Source organism: Heptranchias perlo, chromosome 4 (assembly GCF_035084215.1).
Source record: "Heptranchias perlo isolate sHepPer1 chromosome 4, sHepPer1.hap1, whole genome shotgun sequence".
Lineage (NCBI taxonomy): Eukaryota > Metazoa > Chordata > Chondrichthyes > Hexanchiformes > Hexanchidae > Heptranchias > Heptranchias perlo.
This window is the reverse complement of record NC_090328.1, coordinates 116,310,440-116,326,278: the sequence shown is the minus strand read 5'-3', so window position 1 is coordinate 116,326,278 and position 15,839 is coordinate 116,310,440. Positions and strand designations below refer to the sequence as shown.

The 15,839-nt window shown below is 45.9% G+C and overlaps 1 protein-coding gene across 1 annotated transcript in view; it reads right to left on the bottom strand.

Moving 5' to 3' along the window:
• pgm5 (phosphoglucomutase 5) overlaps positions 1–15,839 on the bottom strand; it is a 127,606-nt gene that overhangs the window by 21,332 nt on the left and 90,435 nt on the right. The window contains exon 7 of the mRNA XM_067983505.1: positions 15,181–15,296. Within this exon, the coding sequence (XP_067839606.1) occupies positions 15,181–15,296 (116 nt within the window). The remainder of the gene's footprint in view (positions 1–15,180; positions 15,297–15,839) is intronic.

The window sequence follows — 15,839 nt, the reverse complement described above, 5'->3', positions numbered from 1 at the left end:
GGGGGGGTGAGTAGGGGATGGGGTAAGTGGAGGATGGGGTGAGTGGGGGGATGGGGTGAGTGGGGGGATGGGGTGAGTGGGGGGATGGGATGAGTGGAGGATGGGGTGAGTGGGGGGACGGGGTGAGTGGGGGATGAGGGTGAGTGAGGGGGGAGCAGAGTGAGTGAGGAGCAGGGGGTGAGTGGGGGGACGGGGTGAGTGGGGGGGCAAGGTGAGTGGGAGATGAGTGGGGGGAGCAGGTGAGTTGGGGGTGGGGGATTGAGTGGGGGTGTGCAAGGTGCGTGGGGTGCAGGGGGTGAGGGGAGCAGGGTGAGTGGGGGATGGGGTGAGTGGGGACAGGGGGGTGAGTGTGGCGATGGGGGGGTAAGTGGGTGGAGCAGGGTGAGTGAGGGGCAGGGGTTGAGAGGGGGATTGGGTTTGAGTGGAGGGGCAGGGTGATTGCGGGGGTGAGTGAAGGACGGTGGGGTGAATGGGGGGGAGCAGTGTGAGTCAGGGTGGGAGGGTGAGTTGGGGGACAGGGTTGAGTGGGGGGCAGGGGGCGGAGTGGGGCGATGGGGGCTGAGTAGGGAGCGGGGGAGTTAGTGTGGGGACGAGGGGTTGAGTGGGGGGGCAGGGTGAGTGGAGGGTGAGTAGGGGATGGGGTGAGTGGGGTGGGAGTAGGGTGAGTGGGGAGTAGAGGGTTGAGTGGGGGGCAGAGTGAGTGGGGGGGTTGAGTGAGGCAGCAGGAGGCTGAATGGGAGGGCAGCAGCATGGTGTAAGTGGCGGGGGAGCCTATCAAATCCGTTAATTGTCTTAAACACCTCAATTAGATCACCCCTTAATCTTCTATATTCAAGGGAACACAAGCTTAGTCTATGCAACCTGTCCTCATAATTTAACCATTTTAGCCCGGTGTCATTCTGGTGAATCTGCGCTGCACCCCCTCCAAGGTCAATATATCCTTCCTGAGGTGCGGTGCCCAGAACTGAACACAGTATCTCCAGATGGGGTCTAACCAGAGCTTTATATAACTGGAACATAACTTCCTCCCCTTTGTATTCCAGCCCCCTTTGAGATAAGGGCCAATATTCAATTATCCTTTTTAATGATGGTCTCTACACCTGACCAGTAGAAGATATTAACCACCTAGGATTTTTTCAATCAGAAAAAAACTCAGTTCCCATGCACTTTGATTGCAGTTTGTAGTCACAGTGTTACACTGCTGTACTGTTCCTCGAAACCTTTTGCACAAACCAATGGCATTTGCTTTCATTGAATGACAGACGATCTACCCTAGGCCTATACTTAGCTGTGCGGCTACAATCAGTCGACTGTGTGGATGTAAATCTGTACGCCATCATTTGTGTACAAACAGCTTTAGTTCCCAGCTCGGTCCCCCCGCCCTGTGAGGAGACTGTGAATGTTAGATCTTGTACTGTAAACTCGCACTCAGCTAACCACATAGTTCTTCCTCTTTGATTAACACAGCAACAACTTGCATTAATATAGCGCCTTCAATGCAGCAATATTAGGACAGGTGACCAAAAGCTTGGTCAAAGAGGTAGGTTTTAATGAGTGCCTTAAAGGAGGAGGGAGAGGTTTCGGGAGGGAATTCCAGAGCCTAGGGTTTCCCTCCCCTCCCTTCCCCGACATTACAACAGTGACTACACTTCAAAACTACTTTATCGGCTGTAAAGCGCTTTGGGACATCCTGATGTTGTGAAAGGGGTTATAGAAATACATCTTTCTTTTTTTCTAATAGGAGCCCCTTGTGATCTGAACTGGATATTCATAGCTTTCAAAAGCAAAATACTGCGGATGCTGGAAGTCTGAAATAATTACAGAAAATGCTGGAAATACTCGGCAAGTCAGGCAGCGTCTGTGGAGAAAGAAACAGAGTTAATGTTTCAGGTCGATGACCCTTCGTCAGAACTGGACGATGTTAAAGATTTAACAGTTTTTAAGCAAGTTCAGAGCCGGGGAAAGGAGTGGGGAGGAAAGAACAAAATGGAAGGTCTGTGATAGGGTGGGGGGCAGGAGTGATTAAATAATAAAAGGGATGATGGTGCGAGGCAAGGAGGGTGGGAATGGGACAAGTAAAGAAACAAAGGATGGGTAGAGAGGAGGTGTAAATGGCAACAGCAGAACCATAATCTGCAGCTGCTGTCTGAAAAAATGGGAGTGGTGGTTATGACCTGAAGTTATTGAAATCAGTGTTGAGTCCGGAAGGTTGTAAAGTGCCTAATTGAAAGATGAGGTGCTGTTCCTCGAGCTTCCATTGAGCTTCATTGGAACAGTGTAAGAGGCCGAGGATGGGGAGTGGGACGGGGAATTAAAATGGCAAGCGACCGGCAGGTCAGGGTCACGCCAGCGGACTGAGCAGAAGTGTTCAGCAAAACGATCACCCAATCACAGTCTGCCGAACACCACCGCTCAGTCTGCAAGGCACTTTACAACCTGCCGGATTCAACACTGATTTCAATAACTCCACTGCTCCCATTTTTCCCATGGACTACTCCTCAGAATCGGTTTCTTTCTTGGACACACAAATCTCCATCAAAGACGGGCACCTCAGCACCTCACTCTACCGCAAGCCCACGGACAACCTCACGATGCTCCACTTTTCCAGCTTCCACCCCAACCACGTCAAAGAGGCCATCCCCTATGGACAGGCCCTACGAATACACAGGATCTGCTCAGACGAGGAGGAACGCGATGGACACCTACAGACGCTGAAAGACGCCCTCGTAAGAACGGGATATGACGCTCGACTTGTCGATCGACAGTTCCGACGGGCCACGGCGAAGAATCGCATAGACCTCCTCAGAAGACAAACACGGGACGCAACCAACAGAGTACCCTTCGTCGTCCAGTACTTCCCTGGAGCGGAGAAACTACACCATGTTCTCCGCAGCCTTCAACATGTCATCGATGACGACGAACACCTCGCTAAGGCCATCCCCACGCCTCCACTGCTCGCCTTTAAACAGCCACCCAACCTCAAACAGACCATCGTTCGCAGCAAGTTACCCAGTTTTCAGGAGAACAGCGTCCACGACACCACACAACCCTGCCACGGCAACCTCTGCAAGACATGCCAGATCATCGACACGGATACCACCATCACACGAGAGGACACCACCCACCAGGTACATGGTTCATACTCCTGTGACTCGGCCAACGTTGTTTACCTCATACGTTGCAGGAAAGGATGCCCCGGAGCATGGTACATTGGCGAGACCATGCAGACGCTGCGACAACGGATGAACGGACACCGCGCAACAATCGCCAAACAGGAGGGTTCCCTCCCAGTCGGGGAACACTTTAGCAGTCAAGGACATTCAGCCACCGATCTTCGGGTAAGCGTTCTCCAAGGCGGCCTTCGAGACACACGACAACGCAAAATCGTCGAGCAGAAGTTGATAGCCAAGTTCCGCACCCATGAGGACGGCCTCAACCGGGATCTTGGGTTCATGTCACGCTACACGTAACCCCACCAGCAAAAAAGGGGGAAAAAAAAAAAGGGGGAAAAAATTTATATGTTTTTTAAAATTCTCTCTCTCTCTCTCTCTGCCATTTTAAGTTTCTTTCTGCCTGCCTGTGTAAAAGACACAATGTATATCGAGTGTACTGGGACGTGCTGTTCTCCGTGACTGGCCTGTTTGAATAACAACGACACCTTTTGATTGGTGTGATGCTGTCCCAACATCGTATAAGATATGCGATTTGAGAACCTTTTCATTCAATCATCTGACGAAGGAGATAATCTCCGAAAGCTTGTGATTTTAAAATAAATTTGTTGGACTATAACCTGGTGTTGTAAGATTCCTTACATTTGTCCACCCCAGTCCATCACCGGCATCTCCACATCATGCCCATTTTTTCAGACAGCAGCTGCTGGTAATGGTTCTGCTGTTGCCATTTACACCTCCTCTGGACCCATCTTTTGTTTCTAAACCTGTCCCATTCCCACCCTCCTTGTCTTGCACCATCATCCCTTTTGACATTTAATCACTCCTGCCCTCCACCCTATCACGGACCTTCCCTTTTGTTCTTTCCTCCCCACCCATTCCTTTCCCCCTTTCCCTGGCTCTGTACTTGCTTAAAAGCTGTTAAATCATTAACTTCTTCGAAAGGTCATCGACCTGAACATTAACTCTGCTTCTTTCTCCACAGATGCTGTCTGACTTGCTGAGTATTTCCAGCATTTTCTGTTTTTAATTCATATTTTTCACATGTGTCCCTACCTGTGCCTTTCCAATCTTTTCGAAGGCGGACCAGGAAAACATTTGGAGAGATGAGGCCAGATATGAATCATGGTGCTGTTTTATTTGTCAGACAGCAAGTGAACATCAGAGCAACAGTTATGATTGGACTCACTTAATTCAATCAGTGCAACTTGTCTTTGTGTAATAATACAAAATAATGAAGATGTTATGCTTCCCCACGTCAGTGGGTCACCTTGCTTGACTTAAACAAAATGGCTTCTAACTACCCCCTTGCATTCTAATCTTCTGAGTCTCCACAGTCGAATAGCCTGCTAGTACTCAAAGTCTAAAAGAGAAAAAGAAAGACTTGTCTTTATAAGGCCTCAGGACGTCCCAAAGCGCTTTACAACCAATGAAGTACTTTTGAAGTGTAGTCACATGTGTAATGTAGGAAACGCCACAGCCAATTTGCACACAGCAAGCTCCCACAAACATGTGTGAATAATCTGTTTTTTTAGTGATGTTGGTTGAGGGATAAATGTTGGCCAGGACACTGGGAAGAACTCCATTGCTTTTCTTCGAAATAGTGCTATGGGGTCTTTTATGTCAACTTGAGAGGGCAGATGGGCCCTCGGTTTAACGTCTCATCCTAAAGATGGCACCTCCGACAATGCAGCACTCCCTCAGTACTGCACTGGGAGTGTCAGCCTGAATTTTGTGCTCAAGTCTCCGGAGTGGGACTTAAACTCACGATCTTCTGACTCAGAGGAGAGAGTGCTACCCACTGAGCCATGACCGACACCTACGTTCAATGGTTCAATGGTCTAGGTTCAAATATAAAGAATGGCTAGAACCAATGGCTGCTGATGCCAACGAGAGCAAACCACAGCACGAGTCACTCCAACCCCAGGAGGGGAAAAAACGAGTGAAAACTGGCACAAAACAAAAATAAGGACCAATAGTGAGAGCAATCATGAGGCATGCTAAACCAATCCTGCATTCATGTCTGAAGGGAGCTGAATGGAAATCTTCTGTGTTATCTTGAGTTCTACTGAAGTAGAGTAAATGCTTGTAGCATTGAGTGGTCCTGCAGGTTTGTATTAGGATAAGCTTCTTTTTAATAGTGAACATATTTGCGCCTTCACGCTAAACTGCATTTGGAGCTGTTTCGTATCAAGAGGCCGAGGTAAATCAATGTCAAAGAAATGCACAACTCAAAACATGTGTCAGTGTAGTCGACACCTGTTGTTGAAGGGCTCTTAAAAGTGGTACCTGGCAACGAAACATTTCTGCTTCCCATTTAGCATCATAAGAATAGAATCAGTAATCTGCTTATTGTGAAATAAACTGGAAATGAAGAAATCCACGGGAGGCCTTGTGGATGGACTGCAGGATGACGGATTAAACGAAAACACCTGCACTGCTGGGTATTGAACAGACTGTGAACAGTGCTGGTCTCCATTTTATAAAAAGGACATAGAGGCACTGGAGAAGGTACAAAAAAGATTTACAAGGATGATACCAAAACTGAGGAAGTTATAACTATCAAGAAAGACTGAACAGGCTGGGGCTCTTTTCTCTAGAAAAGAGAAGGCAGAGGGGTGGCCTAATAAAGGTCCTTAGAATTACGAAGGGGTTTGATTGCATAAATGTAGAGAAGATGTTTCCACTTGTGGGGGAGACCAAAACTAGGGATCATAAATATAAGATAGTCACTAATAAATCCAATAAGCAATTTAGGAGAAACCTCTTACCCAAAGAGTGGTTAGAATGTGAAATTTGCTACCACAAGTAGTTGAGGCAAATAGCATAGATGCATTTAAGGGGAAGCTAGATAACACATGAGGGAGAAAGGAATAGGATATGCTGATAGGTTGAGATGAAGTAGGGTGGGAGGAGGCTCATGTGGAGCATAAATGCCGGCACAGACCAGTTGGGCTGAATGGCCTGTTTCTGTGCTGTAAATTCTATGTCATAACAGTGTCTGTGGAAACTGCATATATGCAATAGCAGGTGAAGACTAGAGCCTCACATCATACCCCACAGGCCTCCCCAGATAAATGAAATACCGACAGTTCTAATAAGGCAAAATGCAAAAGTAATTTCCCTATTTTTCTTTTCTCTGCATATCATTCCTTCCTGCGCTATATCACATATCATTCCTTCCTGCGCTATATCAAATATCATTCCTTCCTGCACTATATCATATATCATTCCTTCCTGCGCTATATCACATATCATTCCTTCCTGCACTATATCACATATCATTCCTTCCTGTGCTATATCACATATCATTCCTTCCTGCACTATATCACATATCATTCCTTCCTGCACTATATCACATATCATTCCTTCCTGTGCTATATCACATATCATTCCTTCCTGCTTATTTCACATATCATTCCTTCCTGCACTATATCACATATCATTCCTTCCTGCGCTATATCAAATATCATTCCTTCCTGTGCTATATCACATATCATTCCTTCCTGCGCTATATCACATATCATTCCTTCCTGCACTATATCACATATCATTCCTTCCTGCGCTATATCACATATCATTCCTTCCTGCGCTATATCACATATCATTCCTTCCTGCGCTATATCACATATCATTCCTTCCTGCGCTATATCAAATATGATTCCTTCCTGCGCTATATCACATATCATTCCTTCCTGCGCTATATCACATATCATTCCTTCCTGCGCTATATCACATATCATTCCTTCCTGCGCTATATCACATATCATTCCTTCCTGCGCTATATCACATATCATTCCTTCCTGCGCTACATCACATATCTTTAGGTGCTGAAGAGATCTTGTGCAGGATTCTGGAAGTCCATGGCTGGGAATAAGACCACTCTCAGGGTCAGGTCCAGAAAGGGCTATCTGAGATGTGACGTGAAATATTAAGCAATGTGAGCATTGCTGTGAACTGAATCCTCACCAGAAGAACAACAGGCAAAAAATGTGCAGCTTGACAAGTTTTGCATTTGTTCAATCAACTGCAAAAACGATAATGTCCCCATGTCGATATATGACATGTCCTTAAGGTCGTGGGTTCAAGCCCCACTCCAGAGACTTGAGCACATAATCTAGGCCGACACTCCCAGTGCAGTACTGAGGGAGTGCTGCACTGACAGAGGTGTCGTCTTTCAGATGAGATATTAAACTGAGGCCCCGTCTGCCCTCTCAGGTGGACGCAAAAGATCCAATGGCACTATTTCGAAGAAGAGCAGGGGAGTTCTCCTCGGTGTCCTGGGCCAATATTTATCCCTCAACCAACAGCTAAAAACAGATTATCTGGTCATTATCACATTTCTGTTTGTGGGACTTTGCTGTGCGCAAATTGGCTGCCACATTTCCTACATTACAACAGTGACTAAACTTCAAAAGTATTTCATTGGCTGTAAAGCGGTTTGGGGCGTCCTGAGGTTGTGAAAGGCGCTATATAAATGCAAGTTCTTTCTTTAACTGCCATTACTGTAAGTCATAGGATACCAATTCTCTGGCCATGGATGGATATTCATCCAGTACAGTGTCGTCTTCACATTACTGCCTGTAAGAATCTTCCCAAAGCTTTTAGAAAAGATTTACCCCTTTGTAGCTCAGCGTGAGGTGTTGCTGCTTTGCCCCGAGTGGATCCATACCACCAGAGAGGAGAAAATTAGGTTAGAAACAGTTATACAGGTAAATTCTGTGTTCCTGGTGTGGAGTTTAGCCTCTGTGCTGGGAGTGAAGTCTTGCAAAAATGAACCCATTAATCTAAATGCCCTCAGAAGAAAACACAAGTAAAGTTACTATTTTCAGACGGACACTTAAATTTACAATCCACAAGCGAGACTGAAGGTCAGATGGAACTTTTTCCCTGCACAGAGGATACGTGAAAAGAATTCCCAACAAAATTACTTGCGGCTGAAACAATTAATTCCTTTAAAAAGGAGCTGGGTACATTTTTGGCTGGGATTTGGGGATTGGTGACTCCAGGGGTAACAAGAGAAACTCACTTGCTGTACTCAGTAAGTAGGAGTTTCTAAGAACATTCTGAAAGCCAGACCTTATGCAAGGACTTGGAGATTGTGTATTGAATATAGCAAATTGGCATCTCTGGGCTAGAATTACATAGAATTTTCAGCACGGGATCAGGCCATTCGGCCCAACCGGTCTATGTCGGTGTTTATGCTCCACACGAGCCTCCTCCCACCCCCCTTCATTTCACCCTATCAGCATAGCCTTCTATTCCTTTCTCCCTCATGTGTTTATCCAGCTTCCCCTTAAATGCATCGATGCTATTCGCCTCAACTACTCCCTGTTGTAGTAAGTTCCACATTCTAACCACTCTCTTAATAAAGAAGGTTCCCTTGAGCCCGTTATTGGATTTATTAGTGATTATCTTATATTTATGGCCCCCTAGTTTTCACATGATAAATACAGACCAAGATAATCAAAACACTCCACGAAACACAAAGCTGTTTTGGGGTGGGGGGTGGGTAATTTATTTCTGAAGGATGGCGTGAGCAGGGTTAAATAGGAGAGTTGTGGGGATGGAGGATGAATATCCTGAAGTTTGATTGATTACTATGGGGAGGAGGGAGTAATTACGTGGAACATTTCCTCAGGAGATCAAATGGCTGGAGTGGACTACATTCGTGTGGCTGATCATACTTCATCTACGTAGAAAGTGGGCTTGATAGGTAGGACGTCTTTTTCTCATTCCAATTACCTTCAATTTTAGTATTTGCGGTTCTGATTAATGACTGTTTGCTTAATTCAGATTAATTACCACTGCTTGAGTAGTAAGCATTGCAGAAGGCCCTAATCATGACATCAGTGGCTTGTTATTTGCAAAACGGCAAACTGTGAGTATTCCGACAAAAATGGAAGAGTTCTGAACTGCGCTGTGTTGACATGCTGGCAGTGAGCCTAGAACATCCTCGGAGAAACAGCCTCCTCTGTGGCACATTAAGAGAAGCTTTCATCCTTTTATAGCAGAAGAATGACTTTCAGGAGACTTTGTAGCAACACTTTTAAGCTGTCAGTGGGGCATTATCAATCCATCAAGATCTGCATAAGTAATTCCGTTAAATGAGCACTAGACAAATATTTATATCAGGTTCTCTAACACATATGTAACAGCAAATCTCACACTAGCTCTGCGAGGCAAGAAGAAGGATAGAGTATCTTGTAGATTTCTGTTAAAAGAATATTTATTGAATTCATATCACCAGATGGCTATTTGCTTAATTCAGATTAGGGAGCATCCCCCACATCCTTCGCCCCACCATTGGCGGCCGTGCCTTCAGCTGCTTAGGCTCGAAGCTCTGGAATTCCCTCCCTAAACCTGTCCGCCTCTCTACCTCTCTCTCCTCCTTTAAGACGCTCCTTAAAACCTACCTCTTTGACCAAGCTGTTGGTCACCTGTCCTAATATCTCGTCATGTGGCTCCTGTGAAGTGCCTTAGGGCATTTTGCTGTGTTAAAGACACTTTATAAATGAAAACTGTTCCAGTACAGCTACAACACTGGCATCTACCTGACAAAGTGGAAAATTACTCAGGTATGTCCTGTCCACAAAAAGCAGGACAAATCCAATCCGGCCAATTACCGCCCCATCAGTCTACTCTCAATCATCAGCAAAGTGATGGAAGGTGTCATCGACAGTGCTATCAAGCGGCACTTACTCACCAATAACCTGCTCACCAATGCTCAGTTTGGGTTCCGCCAGGACCACTCGGCTCCAGACCTTATTACAGCCTTGGTCCAATCATAGACAAAAGAGCTGAATTCCAGAGGTGAGGTGAGAGTGACTGCCCTTGACATCAAGGCAGCATTTGACCGAGTGTGGCATCAAGGAGCTCTAGTAAAATTGAAGTCAATGGGAATCAGGGGGAAAACTCTCCAGTGGCTGGAGTCATACCTAGCACAAAAGAAGATGGTAGTGGTTGTTGGAGGCCAATCATCTCAGCCCCAGGACATCGCTACAGTAGTTACTCAGTGCAGTGTCCTAGGCCAAACCATCTTCAGCTTCTTCATCAATGGCCTTCCCTCCACCATAAGGTCAGGAGTGGGGATGTTCGCTGATGATTGCAGTGTTCAGTTCCATTTGCAATCCTTCAGATAATGAAGCAGTCCGTGCCCGCATGCAGCAAGACCTGGACAACATCCAGGCTTGGGCTGATAAGTGGCAAGTAACATTTGCGCTAGATAAGTGCCAGGCAATGACCATCTCCAACAAGAGAGAATCTAACCACCTTCCCTGGACATCCAACGGCATTACCATCGCCGAATCCCCCACCATCAACATCCTGGGGGTCACCACCGACCAGAAACTAAACTGGACCAGCCACATACATACTGTGGCTACAAGAGCAGGTAAGAGGCTGGGTATTCTGCGACGAGTGACTCACCTCCTGACTCCCCAAAGCCTTTCCTCCATCTACAAGGCACAAGTCAGGATTGTGATGGAATACTCTCCACTTGCCTGGATGAGTGCAGCTCCAAGAACACTCGAGAAGCTCGACACCATCCAGGACAAAGCAGCCCGCTTGATTGGCACCCCATCCACCACCTTAAACATTCACTCCCTCCACCACCGGCGCACCGTGGCTGCAGTGTGTACCATCCACAGGATGCACTGCAGCAACTCGCCAAGGCTTCTTTGACAGCACCTCCCAAACCCGCGACCTCTACCACCCAGCAGGACAAGGGCAAGAGGCGCATGGGAATACCACCACCTGTATGTTCCCCTCCAAGTCACACACCATCCTGACTTGGAAATATAATATCACCGTTCCTTCGTCATCGCTGGGTCAAAATCCTGAAACTCCCTACCTAACAGCACTGTGGGAGAACCTTTACTACACGGACTGCAGCGGTTCAAAAAGGAGGCTCATCACCACCTTCTCAAGGGCAATTAGAGATGGCCAATAAATGCTGGCCTTGCCAGCAACGCCCACATCCCATGAGTGAATAACAAAAAAAGTTACTGCAAAATGTCATGTCATCTCAAATGTATTGTAGCACAGGAAAAGTGACAGAAGAGATTCCTTAACTTTCAAAAGCTGAGACTTGCATCCACAATTGCAATGAATTGGTCACATGATTATCCCATGTTGTGCCTGTAATGGCTAGACGTTCTCCTGTACATAGGTTTCCTTCCTGTAAGCTAGAAACGGGATAGAAATCAGCCAGGGTCCCTGCTCTTGATCACCGTCCCAGTGACCCTCTACAGGAAAGTGCACAAGTGCGGTCGTCACATAAGGACAGGATTAGGCGAAGGAGGCGATGCCTCCAGTTGCGGCATAGTCTGCCCACCCTCACCGTCCAGGCTCAACACGTGAGAAATGGCCAGCCGGGGGAAGGTACCCCTGTTGGTCTGTGTCAACCGCAATTCAGTTACGAGCCACAGCTGAGGAACAGAAGGGAGGAAAGTAGAGGAAGTGTTTTTATTTCAAATTCCCAATATCTGTAAGGTTGTTTCAGAACGCTGAAAGATTCTTCAGATCTGGAGCCACTCTGGAGGTTCGTGGGAATGACGACGAGAAAAAGATCTGAGACTGATTCTCTGAATTACTGGCAAGTCAGGCATAGTTGATAGAAGATTGCATTAATTATTAACATTTCACCCTTACCCAGTTCTATATACAATCCCACGGTGGTGCTACAGTGAGACCTGGTCTGGTGTTTGTGAGAGGGGTGCGATCACACGCCACCAGTTTTAAAACAGACCAGACAAGTTCTTATTACATTCTCAGCACAATGCTGCTTCTCTTTCATTTATTTAATTGGTTTGTTGGCATCACAAGATGCCATTGTTAATTCCATGTAAAAGCAGCACAGGCATCGGAATAATCACTGGGGGCAACCTCGCCGTACCCTCGAGAATTCCTCCATAAACGGAGCAAAGTGAAGAAAGAAACAGGAACGCCAGACCATAAATCCGGCACCAATGCCATGACTACCAATAAAATTGATCCGTGCTTTGGTGTTGTCCTGTAATGCTGAGCACTGAATTATCTGTCCTCCTAATTTCTGCAAGTCTGGAAGTGCTGCTATTTTTCTAAACGTTTATCTCGCTGTTTGTTAAAATCTGAGGGTTAGCATTTCTGCTTTAGGCGCAATCGGGAAATTGTGCCCAAAATGCACTTGAAATTGCACTGGTTAGGTTTCAAGTCTCTGCTAAAATTCATTTGCATAATCACAAACATAAAATCTTCCGTGAACCAGCGCAATCGGCGGAAATGGCGGAATTTGACCTGGGGGCGTGGCCACTTTTCTGGACGGGGCCTGATTCGGGCGAATCGAATCTTGAACTAGCGTAAAAAGTTGCGGAGAACGGCAGCGTTACTGGTTTTGGGCATAACTCACCTACGTTTAAAACTCCCCCATCTTTTGAACAAGGGGACATAACTTTAAAATTAGAGCTAGGCCATTCAGGGGTGATGTCAGGAAGCATTTCTTCACACAAAGGGGAGTGGAAATCTGGAACTCTCTCCCCCAAAAAGCTGTTGAGGCTGGGGGTCAATTGAAAATGTCAAAACTGACATTGATAGATTTTTGTTAGGTAAGGGTATTAAGGGTTACAGAATCAAGGCGGGTAGATGGAGTTAAGATACAGATCAGCCATGATCTAATTGAATGGCGAACCGGCCCAAGGGGCTGAATGGCCTCCTCCTGTTCCTATGCTCCTATGATAACTGATCTGCTCCAGGGACTTAAACATGCACACCATTCTAGAAAACCAGCAAAAACTGACCGACAGTTTCAAAAGCTAACATATCGAAAATGCTCTGAATATAAATGAATAATTGCAGGTCATGTGCTTGGCATAACTATCACTGCAGGTGTACCCAACGTACCATCAGTTTCACTGCTGTGGCTCAGTGGGTAGCACTTGTACCTCTGAGGCAGAAGGTTGTGGGTTCAAGTCCCACTCCAGAGATTTAAGCACAAAATCCTGGCTGATATCCCTAGTGCAGTACTGAGGGAATGCTGCACTGTCAGAGGTGCCGTCATTTGGATGAGACCTGGCTGCCCTCTCCAGATGGATGTAATAAATCCCATTGCACTATTTGAAGAAGAGTAGGGGAGTTCTCCCCGGTGTCCTGGCCAATATTTATCCCTCAACCAACATCACTAAAAACACATTATCTGGTCATTATCACCTTGCTGTGCGTAAATTGGCTGCCGCGTTTCTTACATTACAACAGTGGCTACACTTCAAAAAGTACTCCATTGGTTGCAAAGTGCTTTGGGATGTCCTGAAATCAAGAAAGGTGCTATATAAATGCTGTTACGTAAGTAGCATGCGAGTACTGAAGACATAAGGATTATTTTCGATGGGGACACGCTCCCTCAGGAATACTTTGATTTTAGGCGCCCGATTTGGTGCATTTTTTGGTACTTTGGAGCCAACTGTAATGCTGAGGAATCATTTTTCTTTAGTTGAGTAAAATCCATCATCACAACAACCCCACTCCCTATATTATTTACAGATATTGACAATTCCACAAGTACAGTGACAGGATAGTACCAAATAAAGCTTGTTAATGCATTCATGCTCGGGAACACCCTCCTTATCTCAAAAGATAAAGCAGCTGCTCTGGGTGGACATTTGGCCTTTCTGTACTCTGCCTAATTTCCCCTCCCCTTCCAGTTTTCTCCAGGTGAAGTACCCCCAGGAGTGTGTCTCAGGCCCCGAAGAAATTCGAGGCCGCAAAGTTTTTAGAAGCTGTGTTAAAGCAGCTTATTTGTTATCTGTAACATTTCTTTGTGGAAAGATTCTGAATAAACATAACTGGGAAGCTCAGAAACCATCAACTCATTTTACATTTTTTCTGCCTCTTTTTGAACGCAATGAGCAATGGGAGGAACTAACATCTGATTGGCTCCAGTCCCACCTTCCAAATGATCTGATTGGTTAATGTGGACATCCTGCAATATCTGCAGGAAAAAAGCTGATCTTTCAAAACAATGACAAGCTTCCGCACGGCTTAAAAAGCTGGGGGTTGGCATGCATGCTTAAAAATGATGCAATTAACATGAATACACAGGTACGATGGGCTGAATGGCCTCCTGTGCTGTATGGTTTTATGATAACACACTGGACTCACATTGAGTACAGTGTCAACAAATAAATGAAAGACAAATGAGACTCTGTGATTGTATTGCAATATTTTGTATCAACATGAAATCAAAGACGCAGGCAATCTTTGAAGCCACGTGTTGGTCTTGATGAGAGATGTTTACGTATAAATAGAGTATCAATGGTGAAATGTGGAAGGCTGATTCAAATCCTCAGTTGCTGCAACAGCAGCGATGCTATTGTTCACAGTGACATTCCTCTGATGGGTTACACACAATTACATAGAATGTACAGCACAGAAACAGGCCATTCGGCCCAAAATGTCTATGCCAATGTTTATGCTCCACACGAGCCTCCTCCAACTGTATTTACTTCATCTAGGCTAATACTCCAGGGCTGTACTGAGGAAGTGCTGCACGGACAGAGGTGTCGTATTTCAGATGAGACGTTAAACTGAGGCCCCGTCTGCCCTCTCAGGTGGACCTAAAAGATCCCATGGGATTATTTTGAAGAAGAGCAGGGGAGTTCTCCCCGGTGTCCTGGCCAATATTTATCCATCATTCAGCATCACTAAAAACAGATTATCTGGTCATTTTCACATTGCTGTTTGTGGGATCTTGCTGTGTGCAAATTGGCTGCTGCATTTCCTACATTACAACAGTGACTACACTTCAAAAGTGCTTCATTGGCTAGAAAGCACTTTGGGACATCCTGAGGTCATGAGAGGCGCTGTATAAATGCATGACATATTTTTAATTTTTTTATCTCACCCTATCAGCATTTCCTTCTATTCCTTTCTCCCTCATGTGTTTATCTGACTTCCCCTTAAATGCGTCTTTGCTATTCGCCTCAACCACTCCATATGATAGCGAGTTCCACATGAAGACTGAGAGTGAGTTCATTACCTGTACCGAAGCTCTCCTCTCCACAAAGGGAACATTTTCCAGCATCCATCAAATTCCCAAAGAATTTCCAGCCTGTCGGAGTTTCGTACACTGGGATCTTCATGGCTTTTCCTACCCTGTGAAAGCAAAACATGGGGATTTTTGGTTAAGTGAAAGCATTAGCAAAAATTAGGGAACAACGTGAGTCAGAAGGTCCCACTTGAGCATAAAATCCAGGCTGACACTCCCAGTGCAGTACTGAGGGAGTGCTGCACTGTCAGAGGTGCCGTCTTTCAGATGAGACATTAAACCGAGGCCCGTCTGCCCTCTCAGGTGGATGTAAAAATTCCATGGGATTATTTCGAAGAAAAGCAGGGGTTTCTCCTTGGTGTCCTGGGGCCAATATTTATCCCTCAACCAACATCACTAAAAAATCAGATTATCTGGTCATTATCAGAAAGCTGTTTGTGGGAGCTTGCTGTGCGCAAATTGGCTGCCACGTTTCCTACATTACATCAGTGACTACACTTCAGAAGTACTTTATTGGCTGTAAATGACTTTGGGACTCCTGAGATCCTTGATGCATTTAAGGGGAAGCTAGATAAACACGAGGGAGAAAGGAGTAGAAGGATATGCTGAAAGAGTGAAATGAAGTAGGGAGGGAGAAGGTTTGTGTGGAG